The sequence below is a fragment of the Neolamprologus brichardi genome, chromosome 17 (genome assembly GCF_056152115.1).
Source record: "Neolamprologus brichardi isolate AB-2024 chromosome 17, ASM5615211v1, whole genome shotgun sequence".
Classification (NCBI taxonomy): domain Eukaryota; kingdom Metazoa; phylum Chordata; class Actinopteri; order Cichliformes; family Cichlidae; genus Neolamprologus; species Neolamprologus brichardi.
Window position 1 is genome coordinate 15212326 of NC_142120.1, and position 18954 is coordinate 15231279.

At 41.5% G+C, this 18954-nt stretch overlaps 1 protein-coding gene across 1 annotated transcript; it reads right to left on the reverse strand.

The window, feature by feature from the left end:
* Positions 1 to 2355: 2355 nt before the first annotated feature.
* gnai1 (guanine nucleotide binding protein (G protein), alpha inhibiting activity polypeptide 1) lies at positions 2356 to 18954 on the reverse strand. Its single transcript, XM_006780838.3, has 9 exons — positions 18501 to 18954; positions 12586 to 12628; positions 10612 to 10753; positions 10136 to 10293; positions 7222 to 7350; positions 5194 to 5323; positions 4837 to 4990; positions 4001 to 4218; positions 2356 to 3569 (listed from the first exon to the last, which is right to left on the reverse strand). The coding sequence occupies exons 1-8, from the start codon at positions 18616 to 18618 to the stop codon at positions 4028 to 4030; spliced, it is 1065 nt and encodes a 354-aa protein (XP_006780901.1). The 5' UTR covers positions 18619 to 18954; the 3' UTR covers positions 2356 to 3569; positions 4001 to 4027.

Sequence of the window (18954 nt, forward strand, 5' to 3'; positions counted from 1 at the left end):
TATTTAGAAATACTTGGGGCTAACTAAAAGCATATAACCTGTAGGACATAGTTTTTAAACATGGCCTACCAGCCTAGAACCATTTATCTTTATCTTTGCTAATCTTTAGCAGCTGATGAGTCAGTTCTGTTGCATAAGTGCCCTGCCCTTAGATATTTTCTCTCATGGAGAGATTAAGAAAGACCACTGTGGTCCCTTATAAAACCCCAGCACACACGGTTCACCTCCCTTTGCCCTTGGCCATGCTGAGGACCGGTGAATATAATCTGAGCCCTGCAGCAACATCGGAAAAGACAAAGATGGACGTTCCATAAATGCTGGCAACTTTGGACTTCCATGTGGCCTATTTCCTCCTGCCTGAGTCACCAGGCTGTGGCAGGCTGTGGCCCCATCTGCCTCATGCCACTCCAAAAGAGTGCAATTGACAGCAGCAATTCATGAAACCCATTGCTAGCGATAGAGACAGAGGCAGCATGTACAAGTCAAGGCGACTGGACAACAAACAAAAAAAACCCACAGTAGCTATTGGACATAACTCAATTTATGTTAAGTTTTCTGCTTAGAGGCCCTCTGACTTCTTCTTTAGTTGATAATTCTTCAAAAGGAGATGAGTGGTGTATATTATGGGATTAGGAGATCAGGGTGCCTGGTTACTACCTCCTTCTATATCAGCAAACCTTCCTAATCTGAAAGCCAAGAGGTCACATTTAACAGAACATTAAGGCAATTTTGTAAATTATAGTCATCTTAAATTATACTTAGAAACAAGCATTATCCAGGGTATGGTCATTGACTAACTACTGAAGTTCTTAGCTAGCGAACGGTTTCACAGTCAAATCTACCATAGCCACTGTGATGTAACCCTTTGGTTTGCTGACTATAAATTTAAAGCCTCAAGTTTTGGTCAGTGCCATCTTCGTCTTTTAAATTTAGATGTCTTGACAAAGAGCTGGATCTGACTGGGAAACCAAGATCACTTCCTGCTAACACAGTAGACTTGTCCGTCATGCAATTCAGCCATTCAGATCATAAACACATAAGTAGTCATACTTATGTTTGTATTCAGAAGAGTCATTCCAAAGAAATTTGAAGGTTTAAGGCCTCACATTTTAGACCTAGAAGCTACCTTCATGTTTAATACACAGTCTATCCTTCACAGCCTGCCATGGTGGCTAAAAAAAGCCATAATGTAAATTAGATACACATTAGGCAAGAGAAAATTGCATACAGCCACGAATGTGTCGAGACAGTCCTACAGCTGCTTTACATTCCAGTCAACACCAAAGTCAATAGGCAAATGAGATCAAAGTGAGCGTGTATATAATAGCAAATACACGCCAACCTGTTTCACGTAGTAACACCTGGGCATGATCAATTTTTATTCAAAGAAGCCTTACCTTTAGATTCTACTGCAGTAGTGCAGCATTCAATGCCACAGAGCAAAACAAATGTGCTAGACGGAGGCTGTTTGTATCAGGCATTATAAGGAAAGTACAGAATATATATGTGTACATAGTTTGTGTCCCAAGCTTACCATTCATAAAAATTCCAACTGCCAGTCAGACTACAGAAATAGTTAAGTATCAAGAATGAATGCCTGAGCAAATACTGAGAAAATCATCTAAGCAAGGAGTTGCTGCAATTTAGATACATTATGAATAAAAGCACTTTTGATCATACATATAAGGTTTATCTGGTCAGAAACAATACCTGCAATACATTCCTGGAACACCAGGAATACATCACTGTCTACAATAAAGTTTTCAATCTTTACCCTCAAACTTCAATGAAATTTGCCGCTGCACATATTGGTCAAGCCAAATGCCTTCAGGAGGAGTAAAGCTGAGGCTTTCAAACCCAAGTACCACCTGTCAAGCATGGTGGTGGTGGCATCATCCCAAACACACATCCAAACTCTTTTTGAAATGGGAAGCATCTGAAATGACCTTCCTGAAGACCCAACAACCCTACTGAAAGAAAGGTCTGTGGCAAGAAACAAATCAATTTAAATTAACTCCACCAATTCTGCCAAGAGTGGTCAACATCCGGCCAAACGTGTGGTTGAGGTGCAAATTACTAAGGGACATTAGCTAAATTTGAGCCTGTATGTATATATTTTTGACTCTTTTTTTTTTTTTTACAGTAATTAAAGATGTATGCTGTTTGATCATGTTAAAAGCCCCAATTTACCATGATGTTCATGCCCATGAGTGTATGTAATCTTTGGTAGACTGGAAAAAAAAAGATTTTATGTTTTTAATCATTTTAGTAACCCTGTAAACTTTACTCATCAGGAAAAAAAAAATGCCCACAGATGTCAAAGAAAGTCATTATATATGATACAGCAGCCACATGGTTTGTAAATGGTTTTTATTAGCAAAATAAGGGAGATGAGTCTACAAAGATTCTCCTTCCACAGAGAACATACACATACACTGACAGTTGTGGCAGTTTCTTTATATGAACAGATCCAGGATCACATTTTACATCATTCTCTTGCCAAAGTATTGCTGATCTATGATAACAGACCAGGCTTCCTTGACCATCACAGTTTCCAGGATCCTCAAGCAGTGTCTCTACTCTCAAAAATCATCATTAGGCAGGATCCAAGAACAGCGCCTGAATTTTAAAACATTTCAGACCTCATCCTCACCTTCATAATCTATTCTGAGATTTAGTTTCTCTTCTCAACACCAAATTCTCCATAGCCCCCCCCCCCCCCAAAAAAAATACATTAAAATATACAGTAAAATGTGCCTACTCTGGTCTTAGTACTTAAAACACTTAAGCATATTATAAGCTCAGTGCCTCAGCAAACCATTTTCTGAATGGTTGGGAAGAATGGATATTTTACAGATCGTTTAAAAACCAGGACCCCATATTTGTGGGGTAAATGTAACAATATAGATCGCAGTATTGTACTGTGTGATTGGCTGACGAGGCCTTCCATTGTCAGGGTGGGTGGGAATTAGGGGACCGTGGAGGCTACATGTTGGTCACAATGGAGACCCATGTACCTTATAAACTAGAGGTAAATCCTCCTGAAAGCTCAGTGGTGTGCACACAGAAGATAGCGGAGACACTAACATATGAAAACAGTTTACCTCTTAATGACTAGAACAATTCAGCAGGCAAAAGAACAAGCATTTGTACTACGACCGCAGTAAAAGGCATGCGAAGGCACAAGTACCAACAAACTGGACTCAAAGGTTGCACCCCTTTTCTTCCCTTTTGGTTGCGGGGAAGGGAGAAAAGAAGCATTTCCATCAACAGTGAAGTTTCATTTTCCAGAGACAGTGGCAGAAGGAACAGCAAAAAAAAAAGAAAAAAGATCTTTCTCAAAAACGGAAAAACAAAAAAGATGAAAAGATAAAAAGAATTTTGCAGTGACGCCTTTACAATGATACAAACATCCTACACAAATGTAACGCTAGTTCCAAAGGTTCCAAGACGAAAAACATAAATAAAGCTGTTAAAAGTGGCATATAGTACAGCACTGGTCCGTGACTGATTTTCCCGATTCTTCTCATCTTCCCCACTAAAGATGCACAATAAGCTGGCTCCACTGCCTGAGGACACAAGGGGAGAAATAAAGAAACATGAAAGACGAGTAGATGGAGGAGGGGTGGTGGTTTAAGGAGAGGCTTTTCAGACCTCGACCTTGTCGCTATCGTTTCACATGCATCTAAATTAAGCAGAAAATGAATTCAAGCCTTTGAAAATAAGAAGGCACAAATTTGCACAAATCATTGATTAAATGATGGATTATTTTCCTCCTTTATGCTCTGAATACTTATATTCTGGAAACAAAAATACACACACATATATATTTATATAAAAGTAAGTTTTTAATCATCGTGGAAAGATGTAGATATTCAAATAAGGCTCCAGTGGTTTACTCAACTCCCACTCCATCCTGGTGAGCACATAAGCAGTTGTATTCCTTATATGTGCCCTCATCCATGACACACGTGTGCGCCACATGTGAGGGCTTACTTACCAATAATAAAAAAAAAGTTGGTCATCTTCAGAAGAGTCCACAGTCTTTCAGGTTGTTCTTGATAATGACGTCAGTAACAGCGTCAAAGACAAACTGCACGTTCTTGGTATCTGTGGCGCAGGTGAAGTGGGTGTAAATCTCCTTGGTGTCCTTCCTCTTGTTCAGGTCCTCAAACTGACACTGGATGTAAGCAGCTGCTTCCTCGTACGTGTTGGAACCTGAGAAAGACGAGGAGGTGGAAGTGAAGTAGCCCGGGAAGTTACCATGTAAGGAAGGGACAGGGAAAGCGTAATTTTTGTATGGCACTAGGAAATGAATAGCATGGCTGGGCTTTATCCTGCTAAGTGTGCTTCCTTTGTACGAGAAAAAAAAAAAAGAGGAAAAGAAAGAAATGGCTAAATTGTTATGCTAAATGCTGGTATGGCCCTACATCATGATCAGGACATCCCTAATGGCTATAATGCTTTGATAATCCACTAATTAGGATGCATTTGAATTATTGTGTATAAAAAGCAGAGATTGAAAAGAAAATTCTGCAGGTTTATGTAGACGAACATGCTGGATTGAAGAAATAATTTGAGAAGGTTACTGGTGGTGGCCAACAAGTAGTCTGGCACATAGATGCTACACAAAAACAACATTTGGGTTAAGACTAATTACTGAGCTTCAAAGATCGAGTGGTGGGCAGATTATCTCTTAGCTATAACTTTGTATTTAGCAGGAAAGTAAACAGTTTTAAAATCTGCCGTAAGACTTTGTTTTATAACAAACACCAACTGAGGGTATGCTGAGCACAATGTGAATCGATGAAAAAGGCTTTTTACTGCCAGACTCACCAGCGTATTCTGGGTAGCAGATGGTAAGAGGACTCTTCTTGATTTTCTCTTCAAACAGGTCCTTCTTATTGAGGAAGAGGATAATGGAGGTGTCTGTGAACCACTTGTTGTTGCAGATGCTGTCAAACAGCTTCATGCTCTCGTGCATTCGGTTCTGGGGAGAAAAAGGAAAGTGACGCTGGGTCTTTGTGCTTCGCTCAGTGATCCACGAAGACGTCACGAGCGGAACCGATCCTTTGCTTCTACTTCTATGACCATCGTGATTATAATACACAAAGACAAAGTTCCTGCTGTGTGTGAACATAGAGTGCCTGCTATTGTGTCATGTTCCATGAGTCACACAGCTGAACCACTCACCATCTCTTCATCCTCAGCCAGCACCAAGTCATAATCACTGAGAGCCACACAGAAGATGATGGCTGTCACACCCTCAAAGCAGTGGATCCACTTCTTCCTCTCAGACCGCTGACCTCCTACATCAAACATTCTGGGTGGAAGACAGGAGTGGGATCGTGTGAGCATGTTCCTCAACATGACAGCTTACATTAGAGATGCTTGTGAAATCCAGAGGTTTACAAAAAAAAAAAAGACTACCATGGCAAGTAGTGATAAAAGTACAGAAAACAAATGACTTTGTGGTTATAAATGAAAGATGAACTTTAAAAACCTTTACTACAGAAAACACTGAGGCATACAACAAGTATAAACACAAAGAGGGCTTGAGAATAACCAAGCCAGGCAACTTGTACTAGTTTCCTGAAAGGCCACATGAAGCTGGCTGCAAAAATCTTTTCTGTCCCTATAGACTTGATTTTTGCCCGTCAGCCCAAATTTAAAGCATAAATAAACATGTTTACATTACGGTCCAATATACTGTTATTGTGCCTGCACCTTTCAAACCCTGTACAAGGCTTAAAGGTTAGAAACTCAACCTATTTAAACATTTATAGGTCTTGAAGGTGTGCATCAATTGGTTCATGGCCGCTCTGAGTGACATGCGAGTCTTCTTTTTCTAGCTTTTGGCTGTACTAAAAGTTTTTTAAAGCCTATTTTTCAAAGTTTCCTTTTCATTCAATATTACAGTGAATTACACATTCAACTTGCTAACTAAGCTAGCTTCACGAGACTAGTGTTATTTAACTCCACAGACATACCCTTATGGTAACATCTGGCTGACAAAACAAAACAAATAAAAAAACAAAAAGACAGCTAAAGCCAAAATGCCAAGCTTGAGCCAGATGTGATGGTGGGCGATTGTGGCTCAAAGAGTTGGATGTTCGTCTTGTAACCGGAAGGTTGCCGGTTCGAGCCCCAGCTCCGACAGTCTCTGTCGTTGTGTCCTTGGGCAAGACACTTAACCTACCGCCTACTGGTGATGGCCAGAGGGGCCGATGGCGCAATATGGCAGCCTCGCTTCTGTCAGTCTGCCCCAGGGCAGCTGTGGCTACAACTGTAGCTTGCCTCCACCAGTGTATGAATGTGAGAGTGAAGGAATAGTGGAATTGTAAAGCGCTTTGGGGCCTCCGAAAAGCGCTATATAAATGCAATCCATTATTATTATTACTTCCATCTTTCATATACAGGCTATCAGGAAAGCACTTTACTGGTTTTACTTGAGAGGGCAATGTAGGTTCTGAATTGGGCTTACTTCAATTCGTGAACAGGACTATGATTTTGAATTAAGGCTCATCACAGACATCACTTTATATCTACAGTTTTTTCCACATTTTTATGAAAATCAATCTGAGGATACATTACGTGAGACACCTTTGTGTACCGATGTACAAAAACACACAGCTGTAGTGCAATAAGAAATATCAAGGGAACCATTCAAGGCCTCATTTAGCTTCTGTAATAGCTTCTACTGGTGTATAAAACTGCACAAGTCCCATCTGGAAATACTTTAGTTTTAAAGATGGAACAGGAGGCGGGCTTTTGAAAGGAAATTAAACCATACTTGGTGTTCAGATTAAATTGGAAGCAAATTCAACCAGATGAGTACCTAAACTAAATAAATACTTTGTTCTTGAGAAAACCTGTAAACTCCCACATTACATAAAGCAATGTCTACTTTGGCTTTTGTAAGTGAAGTGTGCTTTTATGGAGCTAATTACAACGATGTGACACTGAATTGGCTAAAAACATTCCTGGTATCATGACATCACCAAACCTCCTGCGCTCACTTCCTGTCTGTGTACATTAAAAGAGGGTGACAACTGAGTCGTCGCTGATGTGCGCAACACCTTCGCAGACTGTGTCACAACTTACAGCTGTAAATGCATAAAGGGAATTTCTTCTGGAGTGAATGAGTCAGTAACAGGAAGGAAAACTAATTAAGACATCTTGTAAAACACTCTGAGCCAGTTGTTACAACAAAATTCTCACTTGAAGTGCAGGTCCTTAAATGTGAAGTGCGTCTCAACAATGCCCGTGGTTTTCACTCGGGTCCTCAGGACATCCTGCTGAGTTGGGATGTAGGTGGCCTGGGATATCCTGTCCAAATCGTTCAAGTAGCTGAGAGAAGGACATCAAGAAAAGGACATGAGGAGGGGAGGGTTGGAGAAAATGGATCAAGGTCACCTGTCTCTGCTCCCAGTGCAGGGAGGTGAAAACCAGGTTAGATTCTATATTCTGGTCTTAAAACTATTCATTTTATGTACACATTTCAATACAGCCCTGTTTTACACATTTGAATTCAGTTTTTCAGTAGAGACAAAACAACAACAAAAAAAAGAGGAAGCTAGTGACAGTATAGAGCATTTGCCTTCGTGCCATTGTGTCTAAATTTAACAGTGGTTTTGTGGTTAGAGCTGTTGCCTCACAGCAAACAGGACCTTGGTTTTAATCTAAGCCCTGCTCTTTTTCAGTGGGGAGTGTACATTGTTTTCAATGGTTGCGGGGTTCCCTTCTATGTGCTTGGATCCCTCCTACAGTCCTAACAACTTGCAGCTGAATTGGAAACTCCCTACGTGTGAGTGCGATTGTCTCTGTGCCTTAGCCCTGTAATAAACCAGCCATCTGTCCAGGGTGCTGTCCCACATTTTGTCAAATAAAGTACCTGCTGGGATAGACTCTCATTACCTTGTATGGGAATAGCTGTGTACTGAAAATAGAAGGGTGGAATTCAATTTATTCTATATCACTTCGAGTAGGTTTTTGCTTTCTCGACAAAATTCTTGCACATCAGTGCAAACCAAAACAACATTCTCTGCCGACTGTAGTGCTGCAACACATGTATGAAGATACATTTTGCAAACAGAGTAGAAATATTTTTAATCTTTTAAAATATGCAATACCGTTAAGTATATTAGACAAACTAAAAACACTTCGGAGGCATTACGTTTTAAGTTAATACCTCAAGGTTACTGGTGATCATTTAAAAGGAAGGAGGGGGGGGATTAGTAACCTGTAGTTGTTAGCAGAAGCAAAGTAATCTCAATTTCATGCAGACAAGCCTGCTGTTTGTCCTGCAGGATATTATGTGGAGTGAAAAAAAATAATTCCGAAAAGCCCCTGGACAGCAGGATAAGCGGAACTAATTAGAAAACGGACAACTGCTGCAATATAACTGCTGATGTTTGCTCTATAGAAGCAAAACAAGGTAGATGGCTTTCCAACCCCCAAAAATAATAAAAGGAAAAAAAGCTGCCTTGTGATAGAATTTGTTGAAGTGCCAGGGGAAATACAGTGGGGCAAAAAAGTATTTAGTCAGCCACCAATTGTGCAAGTTCCCCCACTTAAAATGATGACAGAGGTCAGTAATTTGCACCAGAGGTACACTTCAACTGTGAGAGACAGAATGTGAAAAAAAAAAAATCCATGAATTCACATGGTAGGATTTGTAAAGAATTTATTCGTAAATCAGGGTGGAAAATAAGTATTTGGTCACCTCAAACAAGGAAAATCCCTGGCTCTCACAGACCTGTAACGTCTTCTGTAAGAAGCTTTTCTGTCCCCCACTCGTTACCTGTATGAATGGCACCTGTTTGACCTCATCATCTGTATAAAAGACACCTGTCCACAGCCTCAACCAGTCAGACTCCAAACTCCGCCATGGCCAAGACCAAAGAGCTTTCGAAGGACACCAGGAAAAGAATTGTAGACCTGCACCAGACTGGGAAGAGTGAATCTACAATAGGCAAGCAGCTTGGTGTGAAAAAATCAACTGTGGGAGCAATCATCAAAAAATGGAAGACATACAAGACCACTGATAATCAAATCCCGCAGTGCCTGACGTGTTCAGCTGCTGAAGCCAGTGCATGTCCAGGCCCGTCTGAAGTTTGCCAGAGAGCACATGGATGATACAGCAGCGGATTGGGAGAATGTCATGTGGTCAGATGAAACCAAACTAGAACTTTTTGGTATAAACTCAACTCGTCGTGTTTGGAGGAAGAAGTATACTGAGTTGCATCCCAAGAACACCATACCTACTGTGAAGCATGGGGGTGGAAACATCATGCTATGGGGCTGTTTTTCTGCCAGGGGGACAGGACGACTGGACGTGTTGCTTGGCGACAGCCCCAAAACATCACTGCTCTTGAGAAGATCTGCATGGAGGAATGGGCCAAAATACCAGCTACTGTGTGTGCAAACCTGGTAAAGACCTATAGTAAACGTTTGACCTCTGTTATTGCCAACAAAGGTTATGTTACAAAGTATTGAGTTGTATTTTTGTTATTGACCAAATACTTATTTTCCACCCTGATTTACGAATAAATTCTTTACAAATCCTACCATGTGAATTCATGGATTTTTTTTTTCACATTCTGTCTCTCACAGTTGAAGTGTACCTCTGGTGCAAATTACTGACCTCTGTCATCATTTTAAGTGGGGGAACTTGCACAATTGGTGGCTGACTAAATACTTTTTTGCCCCACTGTATATGCTAGGTTCCAACTAGTAAAGACATGTACAGCTACAGAAATGTATTTTTGTGTTTTTTTATTGAGTTTTTAAAATCTTTAAGCATGTGCTAAATGTTCCTGTGCTGAAGGAGAAGGTCAAAGATTAAACAGTCTTTGCAGCCATCGCTCTTCAGGCACGGTAGAGGAAAGTAAATATTGACAGATTAAAAGTCCAGACACATCAGCCATACAAGTAGCTCTCTGAGCATGGTTGAAGGTTGGGGCAGCGTGTGTCTGGCTTCTGTGTTTACAGTGGAAACGCGCTCATTTTGGGCTCCTGGTCATCTGACGTGAAAGACTTCGTCATCGCCAGTCTTTTCTGTGGATGACTCACGGCTGTGGTGAACCCGGCGATTATTAACGTGGTTGCTTATGTGTTGGACTGCGTGACTCACTATGCTGCCGAGTCGTTGAGCTGATATTCGCGGGAGCGGCTGAAGCAGGCTTGAACACCTCCGTCCTTCCAGAGTCGCTTGATGACACCGGCCAGCTCAGCTGTCATGAAGCCTTCCTCTGCTGAGCCCGCCAGCACAAACAGTTGCCGTGCATCATCCTGAGAGGAGTTGGGGTGGTGTCAATATCATAAATCAGCCATCTAAGTCATTACACCACCATTATGATTCACATGAGCTATCAAGCTAAAACACCAGTCACATTTTAAATACATCGCAGGGAAAGCTACAAATGAAAAGACCCAAATAAATGACCCTACTATTTTTATAATGTTATGTTGAAGGGCGTGTAAGCAGAGACTATTGTTCCTATTGACAGTGATCACTTAATGTAACTACCTGCTTGTTTCCCCAACGCCACAAATTTACTTTGGGTTTCTACTCTAAACAGACCAAATTACAATCTTCTCTCTACTCACAGCTCTTGCTGGGTCACCGAAGTCGATCTTGAGGCGCCCCATGGCTCTGATGATGGCAATTATGGACTGGATAGTGTTGCTGTAGACCACAGCCTTGTACTGCTTGCATTCCTCTTCTGAGTAGCCTGCCTCATGGATGATCCTGTAGAGAAGGGGGGGGGGGGGGGGGTTACTGGTCAGCAGTGGGCCTAACCAATTCTTCCTGCTGAATGATGTACCATTTTTTTTAAAATCATTTTTAGAAATCATTCTTCCTCTTTAGTTCAAATTTAGTACCACTTAAAAAAATCCCCATCTGCACAAATACTGCCTGGCCACAGTGGCCCTGAACTCTTTGCTCCTCATTTCTGGCTGCAGGAATTATGATTATCCAGGGAAAAGATGCTTTTATTCACCCTCTTATAGTTGCACTCAGTGTTGGTTACTAGACAAAAGCATCAGCTGAATTCATGCTACGTAAAAATAATATCTTGAAGTTCTTTCAGTTTATTTCGCACAAAAATTCTGAATAGAGCTTTGGTTTTGCTGCTCAGAAGGAAAGGCTTTATGCCATACTTCTGGCAGTCTACAAAGCCAACTAAAAGCCCCAAACCAACAATGCGTCAGTCAGTCAGTCTTTCGGCAAATTCCATCTTCCTTACACCATCACTGGCTTTCAGCCCTGAGTCCATCTTTTGCTCCTGAAGATGGGAGCTCTTTTAATATGTCGGTTAACTTAAAGTGCCCATTTTCACTGAAACATGTCACCCACTGGAATCATGTGGCTCCAGTGTTTTGGTCTGTTTTTGAAGTGCCTAAAAACATGGTAGTGCAGATGTAAGCCACAAGCAGAAAGATTAATCTGCCTTTTATTTTCTTAAATATAATTTTATTATTATCATTTTGTCTATAAAATAATAGAAAATCGTTAAAAATGATAATCGTCATTTCCTAAAGCATTTTTTTTGCTTTGCAGATTAACCCACCAAACCCTCACAAATTGGAGCTGAACCTCAAACAAAACCCAGAGAAGAATGGTGGTTGCCGAACCATGAAAAATACAAACCAATGGTATTATAGCATTGACGTATAAGCACAGAAAAGGTTCATAACATCCTTAACTGCGTGATGGTGGTCGCATCTACTCATTATAGTGTAGATATTATATTCTGACTGTATCGTTAGCATGATCTTTGTTAAAGAGTGCAGGTCAGGGGAGACAGAGACGCCGATCACATTGGGACTGACTGAAACTGACGCTGGCTTCAAAATAACTGCCTGGTTGCATTACAAAGAATGCTTCAGTGGCAAGACTTGTTCCTGGAAGGCTTTAATTTAACTAATCAAGTGACTAAAGAGCCTTCAGCCAGTTATTTGAACTGTTCCAGCTTTACTTATTAGATGATGTAATTATTCATATTGTCTTTTAACTGAATTTCTTTAGACCAGCTACAAACACACAATTCAGCTCTATTAACACTACACTAAACATAATGTAAACACTTTCCTTAAATCACTGTTTAAATCTGTCTGGGGACTGTGAATGATGATCTCTTGCTTGTCAATAACAAATAAAGCAATATTACAGTAGGACAGGTGCTATAAAAAACAAAGAAAATGTACAAATATATTGTGCTTCTAAGATGTGGATGGCTGGTGATTGATGATGCAGCCATAAAAACATTTATCAAAAATGTATTTCATATGCAGGACATTTGCTCGCATGCACGCACTTATGTATGCTGCTGGGTTGTTTTCATGACCATTATGCATGACACCTGTTTGTACTGCAACTCGCAGGGCGTATTACCACCCACAGAGACTATGATGGGTGTTTGACACTGTTTAGCTGAGGAAAATGAATACTCTTCCAGTGTGTAATCTAGTGTGGTGTCTGTTGTGCATCTCATCAGAGAAGCCAATGGAAGAAGAAAAAATAAAAAGAGAAAATGGAGTTCATTTTGCTCGTTCAGTACAGAAGAGAAATGTACTCACTTCATCTGCTTGACAATTGTGCTTTTCCCTGATTCGCCAGCACCTGGAAAAGACAAACATAAATAAATAAATACAAAATTGGACTTTAGTTGAATTTTTTTGACAGATAAATCTGAAACCAACCCTTATATTAACCAGCCCACGAAATTCTATTCCTTTACACGAGGATTCAGTGTGACCAAACAGCATGACAGGAAACCATGAAAACGCAATCTAAACACGATCACGTCAACCAAAGGACAACTCCTAAACAACACTGTGATTGTATGAGTGCGCTTTGAGGTCTGTGCATGACTTTAGCGTTTAGGTTAAAGATTCTCTCTCAGCTCCGGGCAGTTACAGCCTCTAATACCCTGATTCTTAAATCCCCAAAAATGGGACTGAATCTTTTGCTCTGTAAGCTGAATGCTCATCTGGGATTTCTATCAGCATTTTGTTCACTTGGTATGAAGGCCGTGGGCGCACAACTAATGATAAGGAATTATTGACAGCAGCAGCGAGGTGCCTTTTCAGGATGGCAAGACACTAGGCGCTGACCACTAATCAGATTGACGTCAGTTTCCTTGATTGATGAGACAATACTAGTGGCGGAGTAGGAGGTGCTCATGAAGAGAATGCAACCGTCGGCATGGCTTTTGTGGATCTCGAAAACCTCACAGTGTCATGATGACTCCTCTCGTTATTTCTGGGCCACAGTCACCTGAAGAGACCATGTGGCTCTGTGTGTGTCACATGTGGGTTTTGACTGCAAGTCCACCACCTATAACACATCCTTCTGCTCCCTTTCCTCTACCACACCAGTCCAGTGGGTGCGCCCTTTTACTGATATTTCTCTTTCACCGATAAAAGCCCATATGCGATATCTTCACAAACCACATTCATTAGACTTGCGTGCTCTAATGGGTATTACCATAAACTACATCAGAACTACTAATGCACAATCAATGTCCTCATATTACATATATATAGTGAAGCAATTGGCCACTTCTTGTTGACGTAACACTCCTCTGCCAGTAGGGAAGGTGTTCCTAACCACTAAAGCGTGGCCATTCCCCCAAGTAAACACCCACAGCTCCTCTCTGTCAGCCCTAGAAACAGAATAAGAGGAAGTGGAATCATATCATGAAATCTACCACTATCTTTTACCTCGTGATGGAGTCAGCAGGGACAACATGGTGTGCTCTTGCATAATAAATCACCCACCTAATCTAGTTCCACTTTCCTTGTGATTGCAAAAACAAAACGACGAAGAAGAAGCAGAAGAAGAAGAAAAACGGGACATATTGCATTTTTTAGTGCCACTTCTTGTCGAGCCTGCCTTATGCAGTAAGACAGCATTATTTATAAAAACTTGAAAACAAAATGAATACTATATATATGCTTACTGCAGTATACACAGCTTGTGACTGCATTCCTGCAAACTTTCCTTCAGTAACAGCTGCATGCTGGCAGAGCACTGGCACTTCACCTTCAGTATAATTGGACAAAATTCACCTGAGGACACATTATTTTAATTACGTGTCACCACTCGGGTGCTGGAGCGCCCCTGAGGGGGTTGACGGTGCAGTGGCAGCTCCCCGTGCTCCGAGGCCAAAACACTCGGCTGTGTGAAGCCCTGCAGGACTTGCGCACTGAGGGTGCAACCGCTGTTGACTGGGCATGGCTTGCTGGTAAGCTGGCACAGTTGCACCCCTCGGCCTGCCCAAGACCCATTTTGACAATGCCGCAGACATGTCGCTGGGAGTACTTTCCTACAGAAAGGTTGCACTAAGCATGAAATAGTTCAGAGCTGAGAAGAATCAGTTAATTAAATCAGCAATTACTGATCATTCGGGATTAAGAATGAACATATTTCAGAACCCTTTTAGAGGGATTCCTTCATATTCAAGACGACAAATTAGTGACTCTTGAGCGAACTGTTGCTTAAATTCAGTGCAAATCACGAGAAGAACTTTCTTTATTATTAAACAAAAGAAAGTTAAAAAAGACATCTATGAAACATAAGCCACGTGTTTATACAAGTGAATTGACCCTGGTGTCTCAACAGCGACATTATCAGGGTGTGGCTTTCGTCAAAGTCTCACTATTTGAGGAACATAGAGAGAAAGTCGAACCGACTCGCTCTCTCCTTCACTCACACACACACACAGACCTTTAAGGGATACTTTAGAACCACGGGCCTGACCTATCGCTCTTCATGCAGAGTCATGTTACACGCCCACAGCTTTGATACACCCACCCTAAAACAGCTAGAGTCAGAACCACTGGAGCAGCTGGTTTCTGTTTCTAGTGGTTCAAACTATTTTAGGAAAATTCGAGCAAACCCTTGCAGTGAAAATTGTGGTTTTCTTCCCCCCCTCTACTTCTTCCACTGAGAACAGAGCCGTTTCTATCTACTGACCGCAAACACATCTTCCCTCCTGGACCATAGTTAGTCCTTTCCTCAAGTAGGAAGACAGGGAGGGATACTTTAGAAGAATGTGATTAAAACGGCTGCCGTGCCTGGGCTGTCTCATTTATAGATTAACCATATGTTGCTGATAAATGTTGTGGAGAATGCGTAATGCGATACATGCAAACCAAAATTGCAGTTAAAAGTGAAGTAAAAATTCTCTTCATTCGTGCTGGCTTTGGGCTCGGATCGATGGCATGAAGATAAATTTGTGTGGGTCAGGGGGTTTAAGCAGTTCAGGGGCTCAAGGAGAGCTTATGAAGTTTGGCACAATGTGCTAAACACATTAGTGATGCCACATTATCAGCATGAGCCCAACACCACGGAACCCTTCCCTCTTTTAGTTTTCCACTCTTATTCAGCTGCACGCATGCTTCTTCCTCTTTTACGTTCTCCCAGTCTCCTATAGTCATTTTCTCTTTATGATTTAATGTTCCTCTCACTCACTATCCAATTCCTCTTTTTTCCCCCCTCCTTCTCCCCCTTTCGGGGATTTAAGTATGAGTCACTCGTGAAGGATTCCAGGAGCCTCGGAGAGGTGCTACCCGCCGCGGGAAATGACCACGCTAAATCACAGAGATCGATCTGCCAAAAAAGAAAAATCGACAACTAAAAGATTGCTTACCACACGCACGCTGGCACAGACTGACCCATTCGATGTCTAATGTGCTTAGAGCAATAAAAGAGTTATTTAGCTACTTTGTCATCTCTGTTTATTGTGAGATGGGGCCATCTTCAAGCCATCTTGCAAAACTGGTTTTATAATTAGTAAAAGAACAAAAATATGGGGAAAAAAAAAAATGAAAGAGAGACCGATGACATGAGTCAGAAAAAGCCCGAGGTTTATTAATAAAATCTTCCCACAGTTGCGCGACAGCTATAGAACGAGTAATTAGGCTGAGGAGATTGTAATCTATTTTAGCATGTAGATATGAATAGTAGGATAATTGGGTCCTGGAGATGATGGAAATAAAATGAGAGCCATATTAAGACTAGAGCTAAATGAAAAATATGTTTTGCAGAAAAGATCACATTTCCTCACTCTGCGAGAGACACCTGAGCCTGCCAGCTGGTTTGGACTTGACGGTGTGCGCGAAGCCGAACAAAGATTCAAATCATTTTTTTCATGCAAATTGAGTTTTGTTCTTTTACGTCAAGGCAATTATTCTTTGCTGCTGACAGGGAGAGACCATGAGCCTGTAATTAACATTTAGGACAGCGCTTGAAAACCAGGTGGTCATCACACCAAATTGTGGCCAAACTGTGGCCACCTGTTGTATACAAATATCTCGACACTGGGCTGAGATCACCACCACAAGCTGCACAAAAGATTGAATGTTCTTCCAGTGCATCCAGAGGTATACAACAGCATCCCTGAATACACTGTTGACAGGGTGTGTTTAAAGAAAAGTATACTCATGAGTGGCTTGCAAATCACCAGCCTCAAGTCTACTCAGTGACTGTTTTTCTGCAAGGTAAACAATTCAAAAGCCCAACTCGGGTCCCCGTGCTTCACTGCACCGCAGCTTTTTTCATTTTTAATGCTCTCGTCATTAGCACTGTTCTCGTCTTACAGGTCCTCTTTTTCATTTCTCCTGGCATCTCAAACTCTCTCTCTGTGTGTGTGTGTGTCACTTCAGGCAGGAACCTGAAGAGGCAGAGTGGGTTACCTGGCTACCACACTGAATGGATCAAACACAGATGACAGGCGATGGAGCCAAAGCAGCCACAAGTGGTGCCACGTGACCTATTCTATCAGAAACTGAGAAGTGCACAAGCAGTGCCACATGTTTTTGTGTATGATACATATTTAAAAAAAAAAAAAAAAAAACTAAACTAAAACTAATATTCTTCCCTACAGCGACAAGGCAGAAACTTGACCTAACTTGCTTGCCTTTACTCAGCAAGCCCCATCTGGCCTCCAAACACCGAAGGAATGCAACCGATCTGTAATGGGGAAATATGCACCGGCTTGTACAAACAAAACCATACCTTACTAAAAGCCAAGTGTGTCCCATCAAGTTAGACAAAAAAAAGAAGTTCTTTTCATTTGAAAATTAGAAGTAATGGAAGAAAATCTGCTTCTGAATTGTGCAAAAGCTTCCAACAGCTCCTATTATGTGCCTTCTGTTAGGTATTTGCCTGCTACTGGCATTTCCCTCAGACTTTGTGTCCTGCTAACCCACATACCACGTGTGTGCATGTCAACACTTCCCAAAGTGAGCCACCTAAAAAGGGTTGATGGAAAAGTTTTTCACCCGTGGTCTTTGTTTACAAGCAAAACAGTGCTTCCCCACATCTCAGCAACACTTTTAATCTACACACACGTCTAGCTACTAAATGGAAACCGTTCACATAATGGTACACGCAGGGTTGTCAGATGGAGTTAGGAAATGACAAAACACATAAAATAAACGCAACAAATTATAATTATGAAGTGTAATAGTTATCAGTGGGTGTGCTGTGCCATTTAAATTACATCTCTGAGGTCAGTGGCAATTTAACACAGCAACAGCATATACTAGGTGGATTCAGGTACACAAATGAAGATCAATCAAAAATGATTAGTGCAAAGAAGTTGCATGAGGCCACTATATCTACATCAGCATCTAACTTCATACAACTTCGGTTGTAAGTTGATCGGTTACAGCTTTGTTTAAATGAGTTCTGCTAATGTTTATGTGGCTTCTCCTAACTGAATCAGCCTTTATTCTGGCCTCTTGATTACTGTAATTTTCTGCATTTGTTGCACAAGCTGTGTGCCAATTGCATGCAACACGCCTGCTTACGTCTTCAGATGAGAACAAGGAAACACTGTTATAAAATAGGAAACAATAGGAATTTAACCTATAATGTCCTGAAACGAATTAAGCAAAAAAAAAAAACAAAAAACAAAAAAAAAACAGTTTTCAGTCACTCTGACTCAGGCCTGGGCCCCTAATGAGCCAAAGGCCTATTTTCACTGCACTGAACCGGACCAGACGAGAGGAAATGTGCCATTGTTGAAAGGATTTAGTCAATAAATTCTCCACGGAGACGGGCTGAAAGGATGTAACGCCAACAGCTGGCAAAATAAAGAAAGAAAAATCTGCCATGCATGTGTAACCAAACTACAAAACTAACCCCTTAAAAAGCCAAATAAACGCAAAATGATATATCACTGGTATTTCGGCCACACTGGTGTCGTTTTTCCTTTTAAAAGGACAGGTTGTGTTAAAAGTGAGAAGAGTGGACGGTTAACTGTAGCTAGCAAGGAGGGGTGTAAGCTAGCGATGCGGAAACTCAGCAACACTTCACAACTAATGTAATCTAACACAACCCCAACACTGACCATTAACCAGCGTGGTTAACGTGGGTTTCACAGCAGGGTGTGTTCCCAACCGTATCCTTTGAACTAGCAGTTCTGCGGGCGAACACACAGCGAAGTTCGTTCACCGCCCCCCTCCACCCCAATCTTCCTTACCGAGCAGCAGAAGCTTGACCTCCCTGGCTGCCTTCTCCCCGTCGTCCCGCAGATTTCTGTCGATCATTTTACTGCGCTCCACCGCAGCCTTGTCCTCGGTACTCAGTGTGCATCCCATCCTCGACTGTGTCCTTTAGACCCAGCTGGTGTAAAAGAATGTCTAAAATATCATATATACCCACATTAATTGGTTAATGCTGCCTTCACCCCGTACACACGCCCTTTTTTAAATGACTGGCAATCGAGCTCTTTAGGGGGAAAGGGATTCGACTTTTCTTAAAAAAAAAAAAAAAAAAAAACAACTCAGTTTTTCTTCACCCGACTGAAATGTCCTCAGGTTGAAATCCGAGGGAAAGCTATTTCGACAGCGAAACAATTCCTTGCTGATGTCTCTCCCACCCGTTCGCCTCCATTCGTTGCAGCGCTTAGTACTGTGTGTGCAGTTGCTGGTGGT